Consider the following 20,354-nt stretch of genomic DNA (forward strand, 5'->3'; position numbering starts at 1 on the left):
GGAAAGGAATTGATAATGCTGTGTCTGGCCTATGTAATTATTCATTACAGTTAACCACTGAACAACTGGGAGGAGTTTAATCTGTGTATAATTCATAGTTGGCCCTCCATACCCATGGTTCCTCCACACCCCAGGATTCAAAACACCCACCTATCAGTGGACCACACAGTTCAAACCTGTGCTGTTCAAGGATCAACTGTTAAATGCTTTTCATTTGTAATATATGTTATGTGTTTAAACTCTATTTAACTTTATGTTAACATTTTTTTAAAGAGAGGAGACATACATTTTTTTTTCAATTGCCATTGGTATTTCCAAGCAAAGAACTGCTAATCCCACTATTTTGTTTAACAGAAAGGGACATTGAAGCCTGGGGAATGGGCATGGCTTGCCCAGCTCCATACAGGCAGGTATTAATCTGATTAGAACCTGTTTGATTTAGCTCCTCAGGCCAGGGTGGGGTCCAGCCTGACTTTAGCTTTCTTCTTCCTTCCACTTGATAGCTAAATTTGCAATCTGTGCCCAATAAATGCTCCTTTGGAAAAAGGCCCTTCATCAGCCTAGGGGCAGAGTGGAGTGTCTGGACACTGCAGGGGAGGGGAGGCAAACACCAAGTGCTGCAAAATCCTGAGTCGGTGCAGATAGAGCCCAAATTCAAACCATTGTTGGGGACACTGTAAGTTAGTCATGTCTGACTCTTTAGGAGCCCATGGACTGTAGCCCACCAGGCTCTTCTATCCATGAGATTCTCCAGACGAGAATACTGGAAAGAGTTGCCATTTCCTTCTCCAGGTGATCTTCCCCAGCCAGGGATCGAACCCGCGTATCTTATGTCTCCTGCATTGCAGGCGGATTCTTTACCGCTGAGCCACCGGGAAATCGGTGCTCTGTACTAGCCTCCTGGTTCACAGGAAACACTCAGTAGTTGCTGGGGTCACCCTCAATGCAGGAGTGAGTCTGGCGGGGAAGTCAACCTGCAAATCAGTTCTCAATGACAAGCTAAGTGCTCACCGGGAGTCCCTACGGGGGAGCCTAGGCGCCTAATTCGTGCTCCCAGGTGACAGTCAGTACTTGCGTTTCTGGCCGGTCTCTGGTGGTGGGGAGGGTTGGAAATTCTCATAGTTCCCTCAGAGGATGGGTAAGGAGGGACCTCGGTTTATTTTCCCATCTGTGAAACGGGGGCATAACAGTGTCACGAAGACGTGCGCGGGGGGGCAGTTTCAGGGGCGAGGCGGATGAGTGGAGGAGCGGGCTTTCTCTCCTCCCTCCCCCATCTTTCCCATCTCGGCTTCCACGGTTTAGGAATTTGGTGATTGGACGGTTTGTTCTTGGATGGTCAGAAGACCTCCCGACACGACCCTTCAGGGACTGGCACACTAAAAGGTCGGAAAGTTGCGGGAGCCAACGTTCCGCGCGCCAACATCCTCCGCGCCCGGCTCCACTCTACCTCCAGCTCCTTCCCTCAATCCTCCCGCTCCCCTCCTCCTTCGTCCCCGCCCCGCTCCCGTTCTCTTATTGGCCGACCGGGCCGGCCCGGGATTTAAAGGGCCCGCTCACCGCGCCGCCCGGAGAGCTGCAGCTGGTCCCGGCCTTGCGGCCTGCGGGGGAGGCTGCCAGGAGGAGGCAGCGACGACGGCGGCGGCGGCACGTCCCCAGCCCCTTGGACCGCAGCTTCCTTACTGCCAGGTAGGTCGCCGGTGGTGCACGCTCGGCTCTCCCGCTTGCATCCTGAGCCGGCCTCCCCTTGCGGGTCTGCAGTGCGTGTGCTAGGGCCCCCTCTCCATCACCTTTCGAACTCCTTCTGCCGTGTCCCTTACCGCCATCTCCACCTCCCTGCAGCCCCCGGGCCTGGGAAGGGCTTTGTTGGCGGCCGGGTGGGGGTGGGATGGGGCGCGCGGGGGATACAGGACACCCCCCACCTCCGTTCAAGGAGAGATGCACACGGTCCCCAAGTGTCACAGGATCTCCCTCTCTGCCCTCCACACAGCGTGACTGTACATTGCAAACCAGGGAGCCCCTCAATTTGATATACAGGCCTAGAATGTACACCATTCAATTGCCATCGGACCCGGACTGTTCCCAGCGTACAAGAACACAGATCCTTCATTCACCTCAGGTCATGGGCTGTGTATGGGCACCCAGGACACCCCCCTACACACACACATACACACACAGTTGGCGGCTCAGTCTGATGTACCTGACACTCGCACCCTCCCCCAGCCCCGCCATACCCTAAACTGAAATCTGAGTGCTCAAATCCATCCCTTGAGCATCATCTGCCCCATGGACATCCCAGCTAGCCTCCTCTGTGTCCCTCCTTTGGCAGGTCTATCCATCTGTCCATCCATCCGTGGGGGTCCATAATGGCCACCTTCAGCCGCCAGGAATTTTTCCAGCAGCTGCTGCAGGGCTGTCTCCTGCCTACTGCCCAGCAGGGCCTTGACCAGATCTGGTTGCTCCTTGCCATCTGCCTCGCCTGCCGCCTCCTCTGGAGGCTTGGTAAGTGCCTGCCCCACCATGGGCCACCATGCCAAGCCATATCACACCTGTCACATTTATCCATACCAAGGCCCACTTTATTCTGCCCCATCTTGCCAAGCCAGGCTCCTATGTGTCCAGCCTACCACATCCCACCAGGCCAAGCCCCACTCTACCACCCCACATCCTACTAACACGGCCACCCCATGCTACATCACACCAAGTCTCATCCTGCCATGCCAAACCATGCCTTTCAGTATCCCTGGGTTCTGGGATTCTTGAAAGCTGAGGTTCCTGAATCTTGGGATTTTGAAATGCCTACATCCCAAGGTTATAAAATTCTGAAATGCACATGTCACAGGGCTATGGAAAGTACCGTGTATCCCAAAGTACCATGTTACAGGGTTTGGGGATTCTGGCACATTGAAATTCTCATATTCTGTGCTTCCAAAATGCTGGCATTCTGGATTTCTAGAATCATAATAAGATTTCTGGATTCTAGGATTCTGAAATGTTTCCACAAACCGGGGCATGCCTTTTTCTAAAAAGATAAGATTCCAAGTCCCCAAGGTTCCTATAGGATGCTGAGAATTTTGGAAATCTGAGACTCAGAAGTTCTACACTTTCTTTTTTCTTGTTCTTTTCTTAAATGGATGTTTTATTTTTCCCCAGGTTTATCATTTTGAAAAATTTCAAAGTTACTGCAAAGCTAAGTTGAAAGAATAGTATAATACTCATATACGCATCACCTGATTCTCCAGCTGTCAACATCCTGCCACATTACCTCGCTCTATCGATCACTCGATCATCTTCCTGAATCACTTGAATAACCTGCTGACACTTCACCCCAAATCCTCTTGCATATGTCCCCCAAGAATAAGGACATCTTCCCCCCACAATCATAGCCTAAACCATCACCCCTCAGGAAATTTAATCTCAATGCTATAGTGTTATACAATATAAGTTATTCAGATTTCCTCCAGGGTTCCCAAAATGACCTTTATAGATGTCTCTTTTCTTTAAACCCAAGCCGCCTCCCCAGCTCCTCAAAACATGCTTTGTGTCACCTGCAATCCCACCACATTCCAACCTCTAAGCCTTTGCCTGAGCTGTGAACTCTGCCCAGGTTGCCCTTCTACCAACCCTCCTATAATTCCCTATCATGTTCTCTCTTTCTTTCACCCAAAGGATTGCCATCCTATCTGAAGCATGCAAGCACCGTGGCAGGTGGCTTCTTCAGCCTCTACCACTTCTTCCAGCTGCACATGGTTTGGGTCGTGCTGCTCAGCCTCCTGTGCTACCTCGTGCTGTTCCTCTGCCGACATTCTTCCCATCGGGGCGTCTTCCTCTCCGTCACCATCCTCATCTACCTGCTTATGGGGTATGGGTGTGAGTCCTCATCCCTGTACCATCAGCAGAAGAGTGGGTGGGGGGGTGGGTCCCCAGGACACCCCTCATGAGACTGTCCAGGACAGAGAGGGCATAGGATGTTTCTGGAAGCGGAAATCTGGGAGACTTGTTCTTTCCAAAGGGCTACACTGGACAGGTGGGACTTGAGCTCCCCCTGGAGGAGGGAGCCCTGGAGAACTCTTCCTCCATGAGGTTGTGCAGGGCAGGGAAAATATACCCTCTTTGCACCTTGGTTTCCCCGCTTTGCGGTGTCTGAGGCCAGGGGAGTCATAGGGCCAAGATCACCACCTTTTTCCTCAGTGAGATGCACATGGTGGATACTGTGACATGGCACAAGATGCGAGGTAGGCAGCCCTGACTCTGTCCTCTGCCCCAGCCCTCCAGCCCCACTCCACCTCTCCTAAATCCCCCCACCCTGTCTCTTTCCTTCCCCATGCTTATCCCTCATCTGCCTAGCTCACTGGACACGCAGCCCTCAGACTCCCCTCACGTCTGTGTTTCTCTCTACCATGCCTCTTCCCCCACCCCATCTGTCTGTCCCATCTCATGTCCGTGCCTGACTCTCTATAGAGTCAGGACGTCTGCCTGTCCTGGGCCCACCTGCTCAACTGCCTGTCTGACCCTGTGCCCACTTCTCCACCCTTGCACTCTTCTTTCCTACCGCCTTTCACCTGGTGATCCCCACATCCCCCCATGGCTACCTGCTCTCTTCTCATCCACTTGACCATGGGCACCACATGTAGGGGCCCAGATGATCGTGGCCATGAAGGCGGTGTCTCTGGGCTTCGACCTGGACAGGGGCGAGGTGGGCGCAGTGCCCTCGCCTGTGGAGTTCATGGGCTACCTCTACTTCGTGGGCACCATCGTGTTCGGGCCCTGGATATCCTTCCACAGCTACCTACAGGCCGTCCAAGGTCGCCCGCTGGTGAGGCCCTGGGTAGAAAGGTGGGCAGGGACTGTGGGAGCCACCATGAGGCAGTGTTCACGGAGCCTTGATCCCCATAGAGCCGTCGATGGCTGCAGAAGGTGACCCGGAGCCTGGCGCTGGCCCTGCTGTGCCTTGTGCTGTCCACCTGTGTGGGGCCCTACCTCTTCCCGTACTTCATTCCCCTTGATGGTGACCGCCTCCTTCGCAAGTGAGCACAGCCTTTGAGGCCTCTGCCCAGCAGTGAGGGGGTTGGGGAGGGACGTGGGGTCTCCCCAGCTCTGAGCTTGTCTCTTAATGCTTCTATCTGTCTTCTGTTACTACAGCAAGAAACGCAAAGTCAGGTAAATGAGGGCAGGTGCTGAGGGCGAGTGGGGCTGACTGGGGGGTGGGGGCATAGTCTGTAACTGATTGGTTCTGTGAGTCTGAGACTGTCTGACCATCTACCCAGTGACTAGACAGAGACTGAGTGTTTGTCTGAGGGCTTTGGTTTGACCATGATTGGCCCTATAACTCCATGTACAATAGATACTCCATTACATACTATGCCTGTCTGTCCATCTGTTCTGCTATTCCACCATTAGAAGCAAGTTATATGAGTGCAATAGAGAGCAACAGATATGTGTCGGTTGGCGATGCTGACCTGTCTGTGACAGTGGCTAGAGGTGTGTGTGGGTTTTTGCCTGTCAGCCAGGGACTCCTTGTGTGGGACTGGAGTGCTGGCTGGCTGTGCAGTTGTCTGTGATGGGAGCATGTGGCTGTCACTAGATAGGATAAACCTGGCTTATCTCTAACTGTGGCTGGGAATGGATCTGTGGCATATTGTGTGTGTGTCTGTGATGATTCTGCCTATGGATCTGCCTTAACTGGCTCCTCAGTATTGTGCAGCGGAGGGGCAGGACTGACCATCCACCCCTGGTGTGACTAGGATTTCATCCAGCTCTTTGATTACATGAACTTCTCCCCTCCTCACTGGCTGCTGATTGTGTCTGATGATGAATGAGGCTCTGAATGACTTGCCCACTGTCACCCAACTACAGCCAGACATTAATCCCAGGCCTGAATCCAGAACCTACGCTTTTTCCAGTGGAAGATGCTGCCTGTCTTTGACCATGTCTGACTGTACAACTGACAGGATGACTGTCTTAAGTGTAGAATCATGTATGTGTACATAACTGGGTGCTTGACGATCTCTGAGCCTAACTAAAGGACTTCCATGTGTCTTATGGTCACTGAATCCGGTCAGAGAGCTGGGAGTCTGATAGTATATGTGCCTGCCCATGTAGCTGTGAGGTCAGCCTCTAACAGTGGCTGGGTCTGGATGTCTGGCCAAGTGAGGCTGTGGGACCATGTCATATCATAGAGCAACTCACACATCAATTTGAGCCACCTGAAACTAACCAACAGGGCATGGAAGGATGGATGTGTGTGACTCTTGTAGCATGACTATCACTTCTTTTGCTGCCATATTTCTGTCTGTCTTGTCGATGAACAACTCAGACCAGCTTCCAGGGCCTCTCTGACTCTCTTTCCTTTCTTCTCTGCTGCCTTCCTGACCCCTAGGGGCACCATGGTAAGGTGAGTCTACGGAGTGGGGCAAGGGATGCTGGCAATCGGGGGGTGTCACACCTGGACCCGGGCATGATGCCTCTCTCTCTGGCTCCTTTTCCCCCAGGTGGCTGCGAGCCTACGAGAGTGCTGTCTCCTTCCACTTCAGCAACTACTTTGTGGGCTTTCTGTCCGAAGCTACGGCCACGTTGGCGGGGGCCGGCTTCACCGAGGAGAAGGATCACCTGGAATGGTGGGGAGGGCTGAGGGGCCCCATCTCCCACAGGGTGCTGCCTAGAGGAGCCTCAGGGAGGAGGGGGGTGCTCCCAGGGGAGGGAACAGCTAAGAACAAAAGTGTGACTCTCAGGAGGGTTAAATCCCAAATGAGTTTGCATGTCTCTTTTGCCCACAGGGACTTGACAGTCTCTAAGCCACTGAATGTGGAGCTGCCCCGGTCCATGGTGGAAGTTGTCACAAGCTGGAACCTGCCCATGTCTTATTGGCTAAATAACTGTGAGTCACCAAGTCATCACTCCAAGAGGGTTGGCATCATCAACCCACACCCCTTTTCACATTCATACAACAAGTTGAAGATAGTAGGGACCAAAAAACCTCCCAAACAACTCCTGTTCTTGTGGAGTTGACATTTTTGTTGGGGGAGCAGTATAATTTTAAAAAATACACAGTAGTTCAGGTGGTGATACGTGCTGTGGTAAGAAAATTAAAGAGAGAAGGTAAAGAAGATCTGGGAGTGTTAGGAGTGTGTGGGTGGGAGTGGGTGCAATTTTAAATAAATCAACCAGAGCAAGTCTCACTGAGGAGCTAGTCTGAGCAAAGACCTAGAGGTGAGAAAGCAATCAATGCAAATATGTATGGGAGAAATGTAACAGATGGCGGGAACAGCAGTGCACAGGCCCTGAGGCAGGAGTGTACCTGGCACATTTGAGGTACAGTGAGGAGACCAGTAGAGCCGGAGCAGAGTGAGCAAGGGGGTAAGTGGCAGGAGGTGAGGTCCAAGAGGTGACAGAGCCTGGTCCTATAGGGTCTCTGTGGCCATGGGGAGGACTTTGGCTTTTTCTCTGAGAGAGACAGAGCAGGGGTATGAGCAGAGGAGGGCCATGGGCTGCCTTGGGTTGTAACAGGATCCTCTGGCTATTGTGAGGAAAGACGGGGTGTTGGGGAGGGCAGCAGTGGAAATGCAGAGGTCAAATTCTGGATACACTCCAAAGCTGGAACTGACAGGATATGCTAAGAGTTTGGTTATGGGAGTCAGGGGATAGTGAGGCTTTTGGTCCTGATGAATTGGAAGGGTTTCGTTGACATTGGCCACACTTGGAAAGACTACAGGAGGAATAGGTTGGGAGGGACAATCAGGAGCTAAGTTTTAGATAATGTGAAATTGGAGGCCATTATAGAGAGACTTCATCCTGGGGGCCTCTAGAGGTTGTGGGTATCCTCACCCTGCCCTAATGGCCCCCCAGGTAGGGCAGGGGAAAAGCTAAGGAGACTCTTGCCCCACCTCTCTCCCCCTGTAGATGTTTTCAAGAATGCTCTCCACCTGGGGACCTTCTCAGCTGTGCTAGTCACCTATGCAGCCAGCGCCCTCCTGCACGTGAGTAGAGCAGAGTGGGATCAGGATGGTAGCTGGGTGGGGGTGGCGGGGCCTCCTGCTCACTCACCTCACTGCCCCCAACCCCACCCCAGGGCTTCAGCTTCCACCTGGCTGCAGTACTGCTGTCCCTGGCATTTATCACTTATGTGGAGCATGGTGAGTGCAGAACCCAACCCAGCAGATGGGATGGGTGGCTGGTGTTGGTGGGTGGCGGGCTGGAACCGCTGTCACCTGAGGCTAACCTGACAGTCTTACCTTCCCCTCCCCTGCATCTGCCCTAGTTCTCCGAAAGCGCCTGGCTCGGATTCTCAGTGCCTGCGTCTTATCAAAACGGTGCCCACCAGACTGTTCACACCAGCATCGCTTGGTGAGGATTCAGCCTAGGCAGCCTTGTGGTCAACGCCCCCCTCAAAAATTACTTCTCTTTCCATCTTATATCTGTCTCAGGGTGCCCAGCTTTCTCTTCCAGTCCTGAACCATGTTCATAACCTCACCTCTATTCACTGGTATCCATCTCTCTAATAAGAATGTATCAAGCAACTGCTGTATACCCACCTAGCGTTTATTTTCCCAATGAACATTTGTTGAGCACCTCCTGGTACCAGGCACTGTCTAGGTGCTGGAGACACAGTGATGAACAAAATAAACCAAAATCTCAGCCCTCTGGGACAAACATTTTAACAGGGGAGACAGTAAATAAAAAATAAGTCAGTAAAGTGTAGTAGCTTGTTAGGTTGTGATTAGTGCCAAGGAGAAAATACATAAGGGAAGGGGAGAGGGAAATATCAGGGGTGAGTGGTTTCAAGTTTAAGTGGGGAGGTGACTTTTGAGTTCTTTAACCGAAGGAGGTAAGGAAGGGGAGCATTTCGGGCAAAGGGAACAACCAGAGTAAAGGCCCCAAGATGGGAGAGTGCCTGAAATATTTGAGGAACAGTGAGGCCAGGATGGCTTGAGCAGAGTGAGTCAGAGGGGGAGAGGTGGGCCCTGTAGGTCACAGTAGCGATTTGCTTTGGTTTGTGTCTTTTTTTTCTCATTCTTTTGGCAACAAGAAGTATGGAGAATTTCAGATTTGCCTCGAACCAGACAGCCAATGTTTATCACCATAAACCCCCAACTCAAAGCCCCACCCACCATTCTTCCTCCTCTGCCTGAATGCTCAAATCTCCCCCAATTTGGACGTTCTCAAGCTAACAGTATCCTCATCCTTGGAGACCCCTTGAGCTCCCACAGGAGGATCAGAACCATCTCTTTCCTACTCTGGTGGGGGGTCCCCTGGACATCCTTATTCCTGTGCCTAGCGTGTTTCCCAGAGAAGGCAATGGCAACCCACTCCAGTACTCTTGCCTGGAAAATCCCATGGATGGAGGAGCCTGGTAGGCTGCAGTCTATGGGGTCACGAAGAGTCGGACACGACTGAGCGACTTCACTTTCACTTTTCACTTTCATTCATTGGAGAAGGCAATGGCAACCCACTCCAGTACTCTTGCCTGGAAAATCCCATGGACGGAGGAGCCTGGTAGGCTGCAGTCTAGGGGGTCGCACAGAGTCGGACACGACTGAAACGACTTAGCAGCAGCAGCAGCAGCAGCGTGTTTCCCTGGGAGCAACTGCCCAGGTGGGATTGGAGGACAGTGATTAGGTCCAGCTGCCAAGCTTATCCATCTGTCTTCCACAGGGCCTGGGGGTGCGAGCCTTAAACCTGTTCTTTGGGGCCCTGGCCATCTTCCACCTAGCCTACCTAGGCTCTCTGTTTGATGTTGATGTGGACGACACCACAGAGGAGCAGGTAAGGTGTGGGGCGGGCTCTGGGCTGGGGGTCACCCAGGAATGTGCTACCTGCTCACCGGAACCATAAGAACAAAGGTGTGGAGGACAAGACATGAGGACCTTGTGTCCAGTGTCTCCAGCTTGTGTAACCACTGCTCCTCTGTCCTTCTCTCCCATTGTCCCTCTGGTTGATTGATACTGTTGGGTCTTTTACTTGGATGAAGTGTGCAAAATATGTTTATTTTACTTATAAAATTTATTTTCTATAGATAGAATACAAAATCTGAGTTTTCCTTTTGTAAAAGTTAATTATTTCATCATATTGTTACTTAGGTAGAACTCACAAGTTTTCTTTATTTAATTTGTTAAAAGTAGTTTTATTTATATTGATTGTGCAAATCCTGGATTCTACTTTAAAAGTGTATGTTAAAATGTATATACTATTTTTATTCAGGTAGAGTGTGCACATTCCAGATTTTACTCCTCTTTAAATGAAAAACAATTGAAATTGAAAGTAATGTTTATTCATATGGCACTAACAGGATCCAGGTTTTGCTTCTTCTTTTTTTTTTTTTTTTTGGGCCACACCAGGCATCTTGCGGGATCTTAGCTCCCTGCCCAGGAATTGAACCCTGAGCCACCACAGTGAAAGCACCTAGTCCTAACCACTGGACCACCAGGAATTCCCTTAGTTCAATTTTTAATTGAAAATAAAACTTTATATTTTATATTTTGTAATTAAAAACAATTTTTGATTTTTCATTCAGGTTGAATGTGTAAAATCTGGGTTTTGCTTATTTTTAAATAAAATTTTTGTTTTTTTATTAAAACTTTAAAAAATAGTTAATGCAAGAAATTCCCTGGCAGTCTAGTGGTTAGCACATGGCACTTTCACTGCTGGGGCCCAGGTTCAATCCCCGGTCAGGGTACTAAGGTCCTGCAATCCTCTGCTGCTGCTGCTAAGTTGCTTCAGTTGTGTCCGACTCTGTGTGACCCCATAGACGGCAGGCCACCAGGCTCCCCCGTCCCTGGGATTCTCCAGGCAAGAACACTGGAGTGGGTTGCCATTTCCTTCTCCAATGGGTGAAAGTGAAAGGTGAAAGTGAAAAGTGAAAGTGAGGTCGCTCAGTCGTGTCCGACCCTTAGCAACCCCATGGACTGCAGCCTACCAGGCTCCTCCATCCACGGGATTTTCCAGGCAACAGTACTGGTGTGGGGTGCCATTGCCTTCTCCATGCAATCCTCTAGGCACAGCTAAAAAAAAATAGTTAATGCATATTGCATGGTTCAAACACCAAACAGTGTACAAGATATTCAGGGGAAAGTCTTATTTCTACCGTCTTACCTCCATCCTCTTATGGGTACCTACTTTTGTTCATTTTATCGAACTATTCTTCTAAGATATAAACATAATAAGCAGCTATAAAAATATTTTTAATTCCCTCCCCCTAGTTTTTACCCTAAAGGTAACACATGAATGATACTGTGCTGCATGTTGTTTTTTTCACATAATTCCTGAAAACTTCCCACATTAAGACAGAGTAGGGACTTCCTTGGTGGTCCAGTGGCTAAGACCCTTTGCTCCCAATGCAGGGAGCCTGGGTTTGATCCCCAGTCATGGAACTAGATCCCGCATACCGCAACTAACACCAGGCACAGCCAAATAAATATTTTTTTTTTAAAAAGACACAGAGTATCCTCATTCATTTTTTCCATTGTGACATAAGGGAAGTTTGTCCCTTATCAGTGAACACCCAGGTGATTTTCCACTCCTTTTCTATTGTAAGTAATGCTACAGCAAGTAATAACATCACAGCCATGTGGATTCACAGAGGAGCAGACAGAACTGTAGGATCTAGTCTTGATAGCAATGGAGAAGTTACCTTTTCACCCTCCCACCAGCAGGGTGTGATCATGCTTGTTGCAACAATAACAGAGTGCCTCTCAGACATCACAAATATGTTTGTCAGTTTGAGTGGAAGGAGGTGATGCATGAGGCTGAGTATCTTTTGATATGTTTAAGAGTGATTTCATTTTTTTTCCTTTTCTGAAAATGGCCTACTCACCTCCTTTGCTAATGTCTGTCTTTTTAAAAACTCAATTTCTAGGAACTCTTTATATATAAGGGAGAGTACAGGTCAGACAGTGGGATTGCCTTGTCTCGTATTTAAATTTTTAAAAGAGGAGAAAACACAAAAGAAAAAAGACTAAGTCTGCTTACCTTTCATATGTACTCAATCTCCTCTGGGGCCTCACTCAGGGTTGCAGTGGAGTCACAGAAACATCCTTGAGCAAAGGATGGGTTTTCCTGAGATCTTTATTCTTGCTGAGTGGGACCAACCATCACCTCTTTCCCACAGGGCTACGGCATGGCATACACTGTCCACAAATGGTCAGAGCTCAGCTGGGCCAGTCACTGGGTCACTTTTGGATGCTGGATCTTCTACCGTCTCATAGGCTGAGACACATCTGTGGACCATCACAAGCTCCCTCAAGACCCTTCCTCAGGGTGCCAGCTCTGATGCGTGATGAGGGAAGGCCCTCTAATTCTTGACCCTCTCTCCATCCTTGACCCCCCTCAACACCCATACACAAACACACACACACCATTTCCATGCCTGTCAATCCCCACCCCACCACAAGGCGGGAAGGGAGTGGTCCCTCCTGGGGCCTAGGGGTGGGGGATGCTTGGGGAAGCAGAGAGGGGGAGATCCAGGGCCTCCCCGCCTTCCTTGTCCCTTTTTATACAGTTTGTTATTATCAAATAAAAGTAGGAAATATACAAAAGCCTCTTTATTCACTGCTCAGTGGGGAATAGAAATGAATTAGGAAGGGGACACAGCGTAGATAAAGGTTTGGAAGCTAGAAACCATGAAGAGGGAGGTTGTGATTGGTTTCTAGTTCATTTATTATCATTCATGATTGAATGATGAGCCTGAGGATAGCACTGGTAGATTTGAGTGGGACCAAGACAGACTAGATACCTGGATGTGGGGGAGGCCTGATAATAATTGTTCTAATTGGCTGAAAAACTGAGGAATTCCCATTCTAACTGGTTGCCCTGACTGGGACAGTGGAGAAAAAGCAAGACTGATGAAGTTGATGCTTATTGGTCCTTAGGACTGAGGGGTGTGGATTCTAATTGGATAGAAGGCCTGGGTTGGGTCTGGAGCCTGACTGAATAGTCTGGATGCCCACTGGGTTAGAGTTATGGAGTTTCGATTCACTCTTTAGAGTTAGCACAGGGGGTTTGAGGGTCTCCATGTCAATTGGTCAGCAAGGCTGAGGGGCTTGGGTTTTGATTGGTTCTTCTGTCTTGAAGTCAGGATGGAGGTGGCCTGAGAGAGAGGCGGAGGCAGCAGTAAGATTTGATCTGCCTGTTGTGTACAACTCTCTGCAACCCCATGGACTGTAGCCCGCGAGTTCCTCTGTCCATGGGATTTCCCAGGCAAGAATACTGAAGTGGATTGCCATTCCCTTCTCCAGGGGATCTTCCCGACTCAGGGATCGAATCCGCATCTCCTGCGTTGCAGGTGGATGTTTTACTGCTGAGCCACCAGGACTTATTTATATTAAGTTTCCTTGCCCATTGGGGGGGGGGTTAGGATTGAAGGTTGATCTGGGAAGTTTTGGTTGCTCTGCTTTTACAAATGAGGGCAATGCAATGCTGATTCAACACCAGATAAACAACTGATTTCCGATGGGATGGATAAGGGGTTAGGGAAACTGAAGCCAAGTCTTGCCACAGACTGGCTTCCGGCTGAAAACGCCCACCAACCTCGGCTTCTCCGCAGCAAAAATGGTACCACGCGTGAGGGCGGGGTCGGCGGCACACAGACAATAACTATTGGTTGAGAGCGGCACTGGCCTCATTTCCAGCTCCTCCATTGGTCATTTCCATAAGGCGGAACCTGTGAGGGGTTGGATTTGAAGTAGTGATATTTCGGAGCCAGCGAGCGATCTTAGTGAGACCCGGGAGCCTGTGGGAGAGGCCGCTGCAAACGCGCTGTTGAGTGAGTGCCCTCCGCCTGAACTGCCTCTCCATCCCTTAGCTCTCAATTGCTAAATGGCCAGCCCTCGGCACGCTTGCGCGAGACCCTTCCCCCGCCCCCACTTCCCTCGCCGCTTTGCCACCCTAGCCACCCCCACGCGCCTGCGCAGAGCGGTCGGCTACTGCGCGGTTGTCAGGACTGCAAAAGATCTGCCTTCTCATTGGGCAGCTGAACCAAGGTTCTACTTCCGATTGATGGTCTCCGTATTTGCCCCTCCTTTTCCTCTTTCGCTCCCGGCGAAGGACCCGTGCCCTCCACTTTCCTCTTTCTTGCGGGTTGGCTGCAGGGTGAGCAATTTCGGAGGGGTAGGATAATCCCATACACTGAACCTGAAGGTGTAGTTCTGATTAGTCATCTTTTTTTTCTGTTCTGCAGTTTCCAGGACTTTGGGGAGGGTAATAACTTTCCGTTGCAGGATGCAAGACAGTAACCCCTGCAGATCTTATCGTTGTGTCTTCCCTAGCAGACCTGTGAGGCGTGGCACCAGGCCTGGCTCTTGTGTCTCCCCAAGCGGACTGTAACCCCTGAGGGCGGGGATCAGGCCTGGTTACTGTGTCTCCCTCGCCAGAGCATGACCAATGAGGGCTGGGACCTAGTCTGATTCTTGTGTCTGACCACCAGACTGTGACCAATGAGAGCAGAGACTAGGCCTGGTTCCTATCTTCCCCAGTGAGACCAATGAGAGCTGGGACCTGTTCTGGTTCCTGTGTCTACTGTATCATATGGCTCCCAGAGGGCAGGAACAAGCTTTCAGTTTTTCCGTGGCCTTATATTCATGTTTTTAAAATAGTATATAATTAGATTATTTTAATTGAGTCAGTCTTAATTGGTTAATTGAGTCCACTTACATTTCTTGTCATAATAAACGATTTGGATTTGATTTTATGATCACATTATATGCCTTTGTATTTGTTCAGTTTTTTTTTTTTTTATTCTCTTTTCTACATATCCACACATCACCATCAGCCTACAAAGACATGACCACCAACACCAGCCCCACGCACCCCTACTGGCCTCGGCACCTGAGACTAGACAACTTTGTGCCTAATGACTGCCCCACCTGGCATATCCTGGCTGGCCTCTTCTCCGTCTCTGGAGTCTTAGTTGTGACCACATGGCTGTTGTCAGGGCGTGCTGCAGTCGTCCCGCTGGGGACTTGGCGGAGACTGTCCCTGTGCTGGTTTGCAGTATGTGCGTTCATTCACTTGGTGATTGAGGGCTGGTTCAGCCTCTACCACGCGGACCTTCTTGGAGACCAAGCCATCTTATCTCAACTCTGTGAGTCCTGGGTTCTTCAACATGCTGTGGAAGGGAATTTCCTGGACAAGGATTGGCTTAGATGTTTACCTACCCACCAATTCTTATTCCATTCGTTTAAAATAAATTTTTAAAATTTATTTAACTTTTGTTGCATATATATTCACATGGCTTCATTCACATCCAAAATGAAGCCATTTAAAGAGGTATGCAGTAAAAATCTACCTTCTATCCACCATGTTTCCCCAAATAATTGCTTATGTTTCTTTTCAGGGTTTTACACATAAATTACACACATAAGCCTCAGTTTGCTCAACTGTAGAAGAGGGATAATAGTCATACCCAAATACATGTATGACACTTAGAACAATGTTTGGCAGACAATACATGCCATATAACTTTATCATCATCATCATTTTAATTTTTCCTTTTGTATAAATGGTAACATGCTTTTTTTTAAAATGAACTTTGCTTCTGAACTTTGCTTTTTTTTTTAAATGAGGACACTCATCATAAGTTTATAAAGAGTTTGAAAGCATAAATGTTACAGAATTATTTGACTTTTCCAGTATTAATAGGTATTTCCCCCAATCTTGCTGTTACAAACAGTATTCTTTTTTGGCCTCATGAATAAATCTGCTAGAACATTCTTCTGCAAGTCTCTGTGGGGATCTGCTTTCATTTCTCTTGGGTAAATGTGGAGGAGTAGAATGTCTGGGTCCTGTGGTAGATGTGTGTTTAATGTTATGAAAAACTGCCAAACTTTTCAAGAATGGCTGCACCATTTTATATTCCCACCAGCAGTATATTAGAGTTAGTTTTCCCACATCCTCATCAACACTTGATACAATCAGGTGTTTATTAAATTTTAGTCCTTCGAGTGGATGTGAGTGATATCTCATTATGGTTTTAATTTGCTTTCCCTTAGTGATAATGAGTACCTTTCATGTATTTATTGACCATTTAGAATCCTCTTTTGTGAAAAACCTATTTCAGTCTCCTGTCTATTTTTATATTGGGTGATCTGTCTTTTCCTTAGTGATCTCTGCTCACTCTTTCATTTACTCATCTGTTCACCTTCAAACTCTCTCTCTTTCTCTCATTGGCTACTTTCCTCACTCCATCATTTATACCTGCCTGATTTTATTCCACAAACATTTATTGAATACAAGACAATCACAGCAACACTTAATGTTCTGTGTCAGGTTTGCACACATTATCTTGTATACATATAAAAACAGCTGCCCCATTTCACAGATGAGGAAGCTGAGGCATGGGGAGGTTATAAAGCCTGTCTTCTTACATGAGCCCTTGGCTCTCACAAGTCTAACTTTTCCTGCTGATATTCTTCATATAAGTTTCTTGTCTTCTTCAGGGAAAGAGTATGCCAAGGGAGACAGCCGATACATCCTGTAAGTGTCTGTCAAGAGAGACCTGCATTGTTTTGGGGGGAGGTGAGTCAGGGAGCATTAAGGGGTGCCTTGTAGGTAGAGCACAGTGATGCCAGTTCCCCCTCCATCCTTTCTCTTGCAGGAATGATAACTTCACGATATGCATGGAAACCATCACAGCTTACCTGTGGGGACCACTCAGCCTGTGGGTGGTGATCGCTTTTCTCCGCCAGCAACCCCTTCGCTTTGTCCTACAGCTTGTGGTCTCTCTGGGTGAGGAGAAGGCCCACAATGGGTGCTTGAGGGCTTGATGGGGGATCTACAGACATGGGGGCATTCCTGTGGGTGGGACTTCTCAATTGTGACCATCCAGGGCTGAGTCAGACTGAATGACAAACTCCCTGAGGTTTTGGAACAGCCATGCCCCTCCAGGCCTGTGTTCTCAATCCAGGAGAGTTAATTTCTCCTCCCACTCCATCACAAAGTCTCTCATGAGGGTTACAGTTACATGAGGTGGCCCATGATAGTGGGAAACCCCTGCATTATTCTGGATCAAGATTCTGAGCTTCCTTCATCTGAGATTCAGTCCTCTTATGTTCTTACGTTGTTAGCTTTCTGGAAATGTGACTTCTCTTTAGTCCTAGAATCCTGAGCTGTCTTGAATGAAAGGATTTTGAGCTTCCTTCAATTACGGAGACATGAACTCTCTTGAGTTCAGAAAGTCTCAGCTTCTGATTTCTGGGATTCTCATATTTCTGATTTCTCAAATCTTCAGTCTTGTGATTTCAGAACTTTTATGTCTCTGAATTTGGGAATCCTGAGCTGTATAACTTGGAAAATGGCTTGGAATTTTTTCCTCCTCCTTACAGAGTTTCCTTCTCCTTCTACCTCCCACAGGTCAGGTGTATGGAGATGTGCTCTATTTCCTGACAGAGTACCGTGATGGATTCCAGCACGGGGAGCTGGGCCACCCACTCTACTTCTGGTTTTACTTTGTCTTCTTGAACGCCCTGTGGCTGGTGCTGCCCGGACTCCTCATACTAGATTCTATAAAGCAACTTGCTCATGCCCAGAGCATACTGGATGCCAAAGCCCCAAAACCCAAGAGTAAGCAGAACTAAAGAGTGATGAACTAGGCTTAAACACCGGCTATTGAGGAACTCTCCACCTGCCAGAAGATGCCAATCCTTGCTCCCACAGGTTGGAAGGACAAGTCGAATTGATCTGTCAAACTCAGGTTGATAGGTGGGCAGTGGGAAGAAAGGAGCCGTGTGGAGCCACTGTCAGGAGCCAATGGGACAAAGGTACAAGAGAACCTAGGAAATCTGTGATGGGGACAATTTTTTAAGTCAGTAAATAAAGATCTTGACCCTATACTGAGAGATCTTTAATTATTAACCCCAGAGATGCCCCATGACTGACCCTATAGATCCTTCCAGCACTCATTCCACAGACCGCCATCCTCTTGGCCATAGACCAGCATCATCATCCCATCGACCTCGAACCTATGACCTCACAAATTTCCATCACTGACCCCACAGATTCCCCTGATGGTTAATTAGATCCATGAATCACACCTGTAAAGTCTTTTAAGGCGTGATCGTCCATCCACACCCTTGGCATTCTCTGCAGAATATACCCTTTCTTGTTTTGAAATATGGACAGGCTGCGAATTTTCCAAATCCAAGTTCTTCAGTTTACTCAGCCTCTTATCTCCTGATCAGGTATCCCACAAATACCCCATTACTAGCTCCATAGATCCCCTATTACTCACTCCAAAGAACCCCATCACTACCTTAAAGATTCCCATCATTCATACCATACACCCCCACAAAAGTCACTCCACTAACCTCCCATCACTCACCCCACATACTCCATCATTAACTCCTAAGATACCCATCACTCTCCGCACAAACAGCCTTTCATTTGCTCCATCGACGGAGAGAATCATTCACCTCACAGACCTCCATCACTCACACCACAGACCCCATCACTTGCCCCAACAGACCTTCCATCATATACAACTCCATGACTCACTCATAGAAACCCCATCATGTATTGCACAGACCTTATCACTTGCCTACCAAATGTCCTATCATTTACCCCATAGGTATCTTATCACTCACCATAGATCCCTCAATCATTCACCCTGTAAACTCCCCATAATCACTTTGAAGAATCTATTTACCTTACATTCTCCATCACTCACCCTATAGATCCCCAATTACCCCACAGATCTTCCATCACTTACACCATATCCTATCACTCATCCCACAGACATCCCTTCACTCACCCCACAGACCACTTATTGTGTACCCACAGATACCCCTCACCCTACAGACCCCTATTGCTCATCCAGCAGTCTCTGTCTTTAAGCTCATAGACCTTCAGTCATAAAACAAATGGGTACTTGAGGAATTTTGAGGAGATGACCATGAATAATTAAACTGCAGATACCTGTAGATGGGCTCCAGGTGACCTGTGCAGAGCTTGACTTCAGTTTAAATCTTGATTCTGCTTGAGCCTACAGTGTCACTTTTTGAGAAATGCCTCACTGTTAACCCAAAGCCCTGCATTAATTTCTCACCTCAGATCCATCACTTACCTCATTGTTTACTTAAGGCATGATGGCGCCCTTGCTCTCCCTCAAGCACATCAGGCACAGCCCCATCTTCTGTCCATTGCACTCTCTGCTCTCTGTGCCATTTACTATCCCTTTGACCTTGACCATGTTTTCCCATGACCTTCATTCAGTGCTTTCATATGTAAAATGCTGATAATGATAGTACCTACCTCAGGATTTTTATGCAGATTAGATGAATTAATATATTTAAACTATCTGGTATACACTGTTGAATGGAAGAATGAACAAATGAAAGAGAAAATTCTCCCCAGCACTATGGCAAGGACCTCCTTTTTGCTCTCCTTGCTTCCAGTATATTTCCTTCCAGAGGTTTCTCCACAACCAAGACAGGGGCATCTGAACACATCATAAGCCTGTGCTCCAGGGCCCTCAGGATAAATTCCAAGTTCTAGGCTAATGCTTTGCTCATTCCACTCTATGATAATTTTAATGAAAAGCGACTTTCAAACTCCTTGTTTCCATCAGAAAACCTGGCAGTGCCACAAGAAGTGTTTTAGAAAAGGAGACTTCTCTAAAAAGGTAACATTAAGGGTAACATCCGTACAATACTGCAACAATAGCTGAAGTCCAGGTACCTTACAGGACTCCTTGGGTTAGAAATTACATTTTTAAGGGCAGCATGTATTTTGTCCAAACCATAGAGACGTCGTACAGTAAAGTGAGAATGACTTTTTGCATTTTGTGGTACATAAACTTTCTCAAAGGAGTCTAAAATATGTCCAGTATTCAGCTGATATTTGGTGGGCACACACCGTTTAATAACAGGACTGACTTCAACGTGTTGTAAAGATTCAATAAAAACAGAGGCAAACTTGTCCACAGAGCATACAAATGGCTTTTATGGGTAAATTATTTATTGAAGTATAACATGCAGGCATAAACTGCAAAAATCTAAATGTACAGGTCCATGAATTTTTATAACGTGTAAACTATTTTTTAAAAGATTGTGGGAAAAGGATTATTCTTCCATTCAGCAGATTCATTTGAAACGATTTTAAATAGATGACGTCATCTCTAAGCAGCGACGAGGCGACTTGGGGCAGGACGTGGGGGCAGGACGTGAGGCCTTGACGTTATCGCGCAGCAGCGTCCTTTCCCCGCCCACTTTTCTCGCCCCAATAGGTCGCCGCGTTAACACACACCTTGGTGAATCCGGAAGCAAAGTGACCAAATCAAGGACGAGGGAGGCGGGGCCTCAGAAGGCGCCTGCACACTGGCTAAAGTGAGGCAAAATGCCCGGCTTTGGGGGGCGGGGCTCTTGGCAACAGCA

The 20,354-nt window shown here is 48.2% G+C and overlaps 2 protein-coding genes across 10 annotated transcripts; both read left to right on the forward strand.

Annotated features, from left to right (window-relative positions):
- The first annotated feature begins 1,553 nt into the window (after window positions 1–1,553).
- PORCN (porcupine O-acyltransferase) lies at window positions 1,554–12,527 on the forward strand. 5 transcript variants are annotated; one of them, XM_081567416.1, is made up of 15 exons: window positions 1,574–1,686; window positions 2,327–2,499; window positions 3,667–3,859; window positions 4,189–4,232; window positions 4,632–4,813; window positions 4,894–5,024; window positions 5,140–5,157; window positions 6,377–6,391; window positions 6,489–6,614; window positions 6,774–6,874; window positions 7,897–7,973; window positions 8,066–8,129; window positions 8,255–8,340; window positions 9,649–9,759; window positions 12,101–12,527. In XM_081567416.1, the coding sequence occupies exons 2-15, from the start codon at window positions 2,364–2,366 to the stop codon at window positions 12,200–12,202; spliced, it is 1,386 nt and encodes a 461-aa protein (XP_081423542.1). In that variant the 5' UTR covers window positions 1,574–1,686; window positions 2,327–2,363; the 3' UTR covers window positions 12,203–12,527. The 5 variants fall into 5 exon arrangements, with proteins under 5 accessions (XP_081423541.1, XP_081423542.1, XP_081423540.1 ...); XM_081567414.1 differs by lacking the exon at window positions 6,377–6,391; XM_081567415.1 differs by lacking the exons at window positions 5,140–5,157; window positions 6,377–6,391 and having other exon boundaries at window positions 1,554–1,686.
- Window positions 12,528–13,653: 1,126 nt separating this feature from the next.
- On the forward strand, window positions 13,654–17,814 carry EBP (EBP cholestenol delta-isomerase). Of its 5 annotated transcripts, none has more exons than XM_081567419.1 (5): window positions 13,654–13,753; window positions 14,759–15,070; window positions 16,425–16,461; window positions 16,583–16,713; window positions 17,338–17,814. In XM_081567419.1, the coding sequence occupies exons 2-5, from the start codon at window positions 14,770–14,772 to the stop codon at window positions 17,559–17,561; spliced, it is 693 nt and encodes a 230-aa protein (XP_081423545.1). In that variant the 5' UTR covers window positions 13,654–13,753; window positions 14,759–14,769; the 3' UTR covers window positions 17,562–17,814. The 5 variants fall into 5 exon arrangements, with proteins under 5 accessions (XP_081423545.1, XP_081423548.1, XP_081423550.1 ...); XM_081567422.1 differs by having other exon boundaries at window positions 14,768–15,070; XM_081567424.1 differs by lacking the exon at window positions 13,654–13,753 and adding an exon at window positions 14,017–14,127 and having other exon boundaries at window positions 14,768–15,070.
- Window positions 17,815–20,354: the final 2,540 nt, after the last annotated feature.

The sequence above is a fragment of the Giraffa tippelskirchi genome, chromosome X (genome assembly GCF_054371585.1).
Source record: "Giraffa tippelskirchi isolate mGirTip1 chromosome X, T2T-mGirTip1v1.2.pri, whole genome shotgun sequence".
In the NCBI taxonomy this organism is placed as follows: domain Eukaryota; kingdom Metazoa; phylum Chordata; class Mammalia; order Artiodactyla; family Giraffidae; genus Giraffa; species Giraffa tippelskirchi.

What these genes read in the sequence shown, in the direction of transcription:
- PORCN (XM_081567416.1), top strand. Translation starts at nt 2,364, where the DNA reads ATGGCCACCTTCAGCCGCCAGGAATTTTTCCAGCAGCTGCTGCAGGGC. An exon ending in GTCTTATTGGCTAAATAACT is followed by an intron (nt 6,875 to 7,896) that starts GTGAGTCACCAA and finishes CTCCCCCTGTAG; the next exon opens with ATGTTTTCAAGAATGCTCTC. An exon ending in TATCACTTATGTGGAGCATG is followed by an intron (nt 8,130 to 8,254) that starts GTGAGTGCAGAA and finishes CATCTGCCCTAG; the next exon opens with TTCTCCGAAAGCGCCTGGCT.
- EBP (XM_081567419.1), top strand. Translation starts at nt 14,770, where the DNA reads ATGACCACCAACACCAGCCCCACGCACCCCTACTGGCCTCGGCACCTG. An exon ending in AGCCATCTTATCTCAACTCT is followed by an intron (nt 15,071 to 16,424) that starts GTGAGTCCTGGG and finishes TGTCTTCTTCAG; the next exon opens with GGAAAGAGTATGCCAAGGGA. An exon ending in ACAGCTTGTGGTCTCTCTGG is followed by an intron (nt 16,714 to 17,337) that starts GTGAGGAGAAGG and finishes TACCTCCCACAG; the next exon opens with GTCAGGTGTATGGAGATGTG.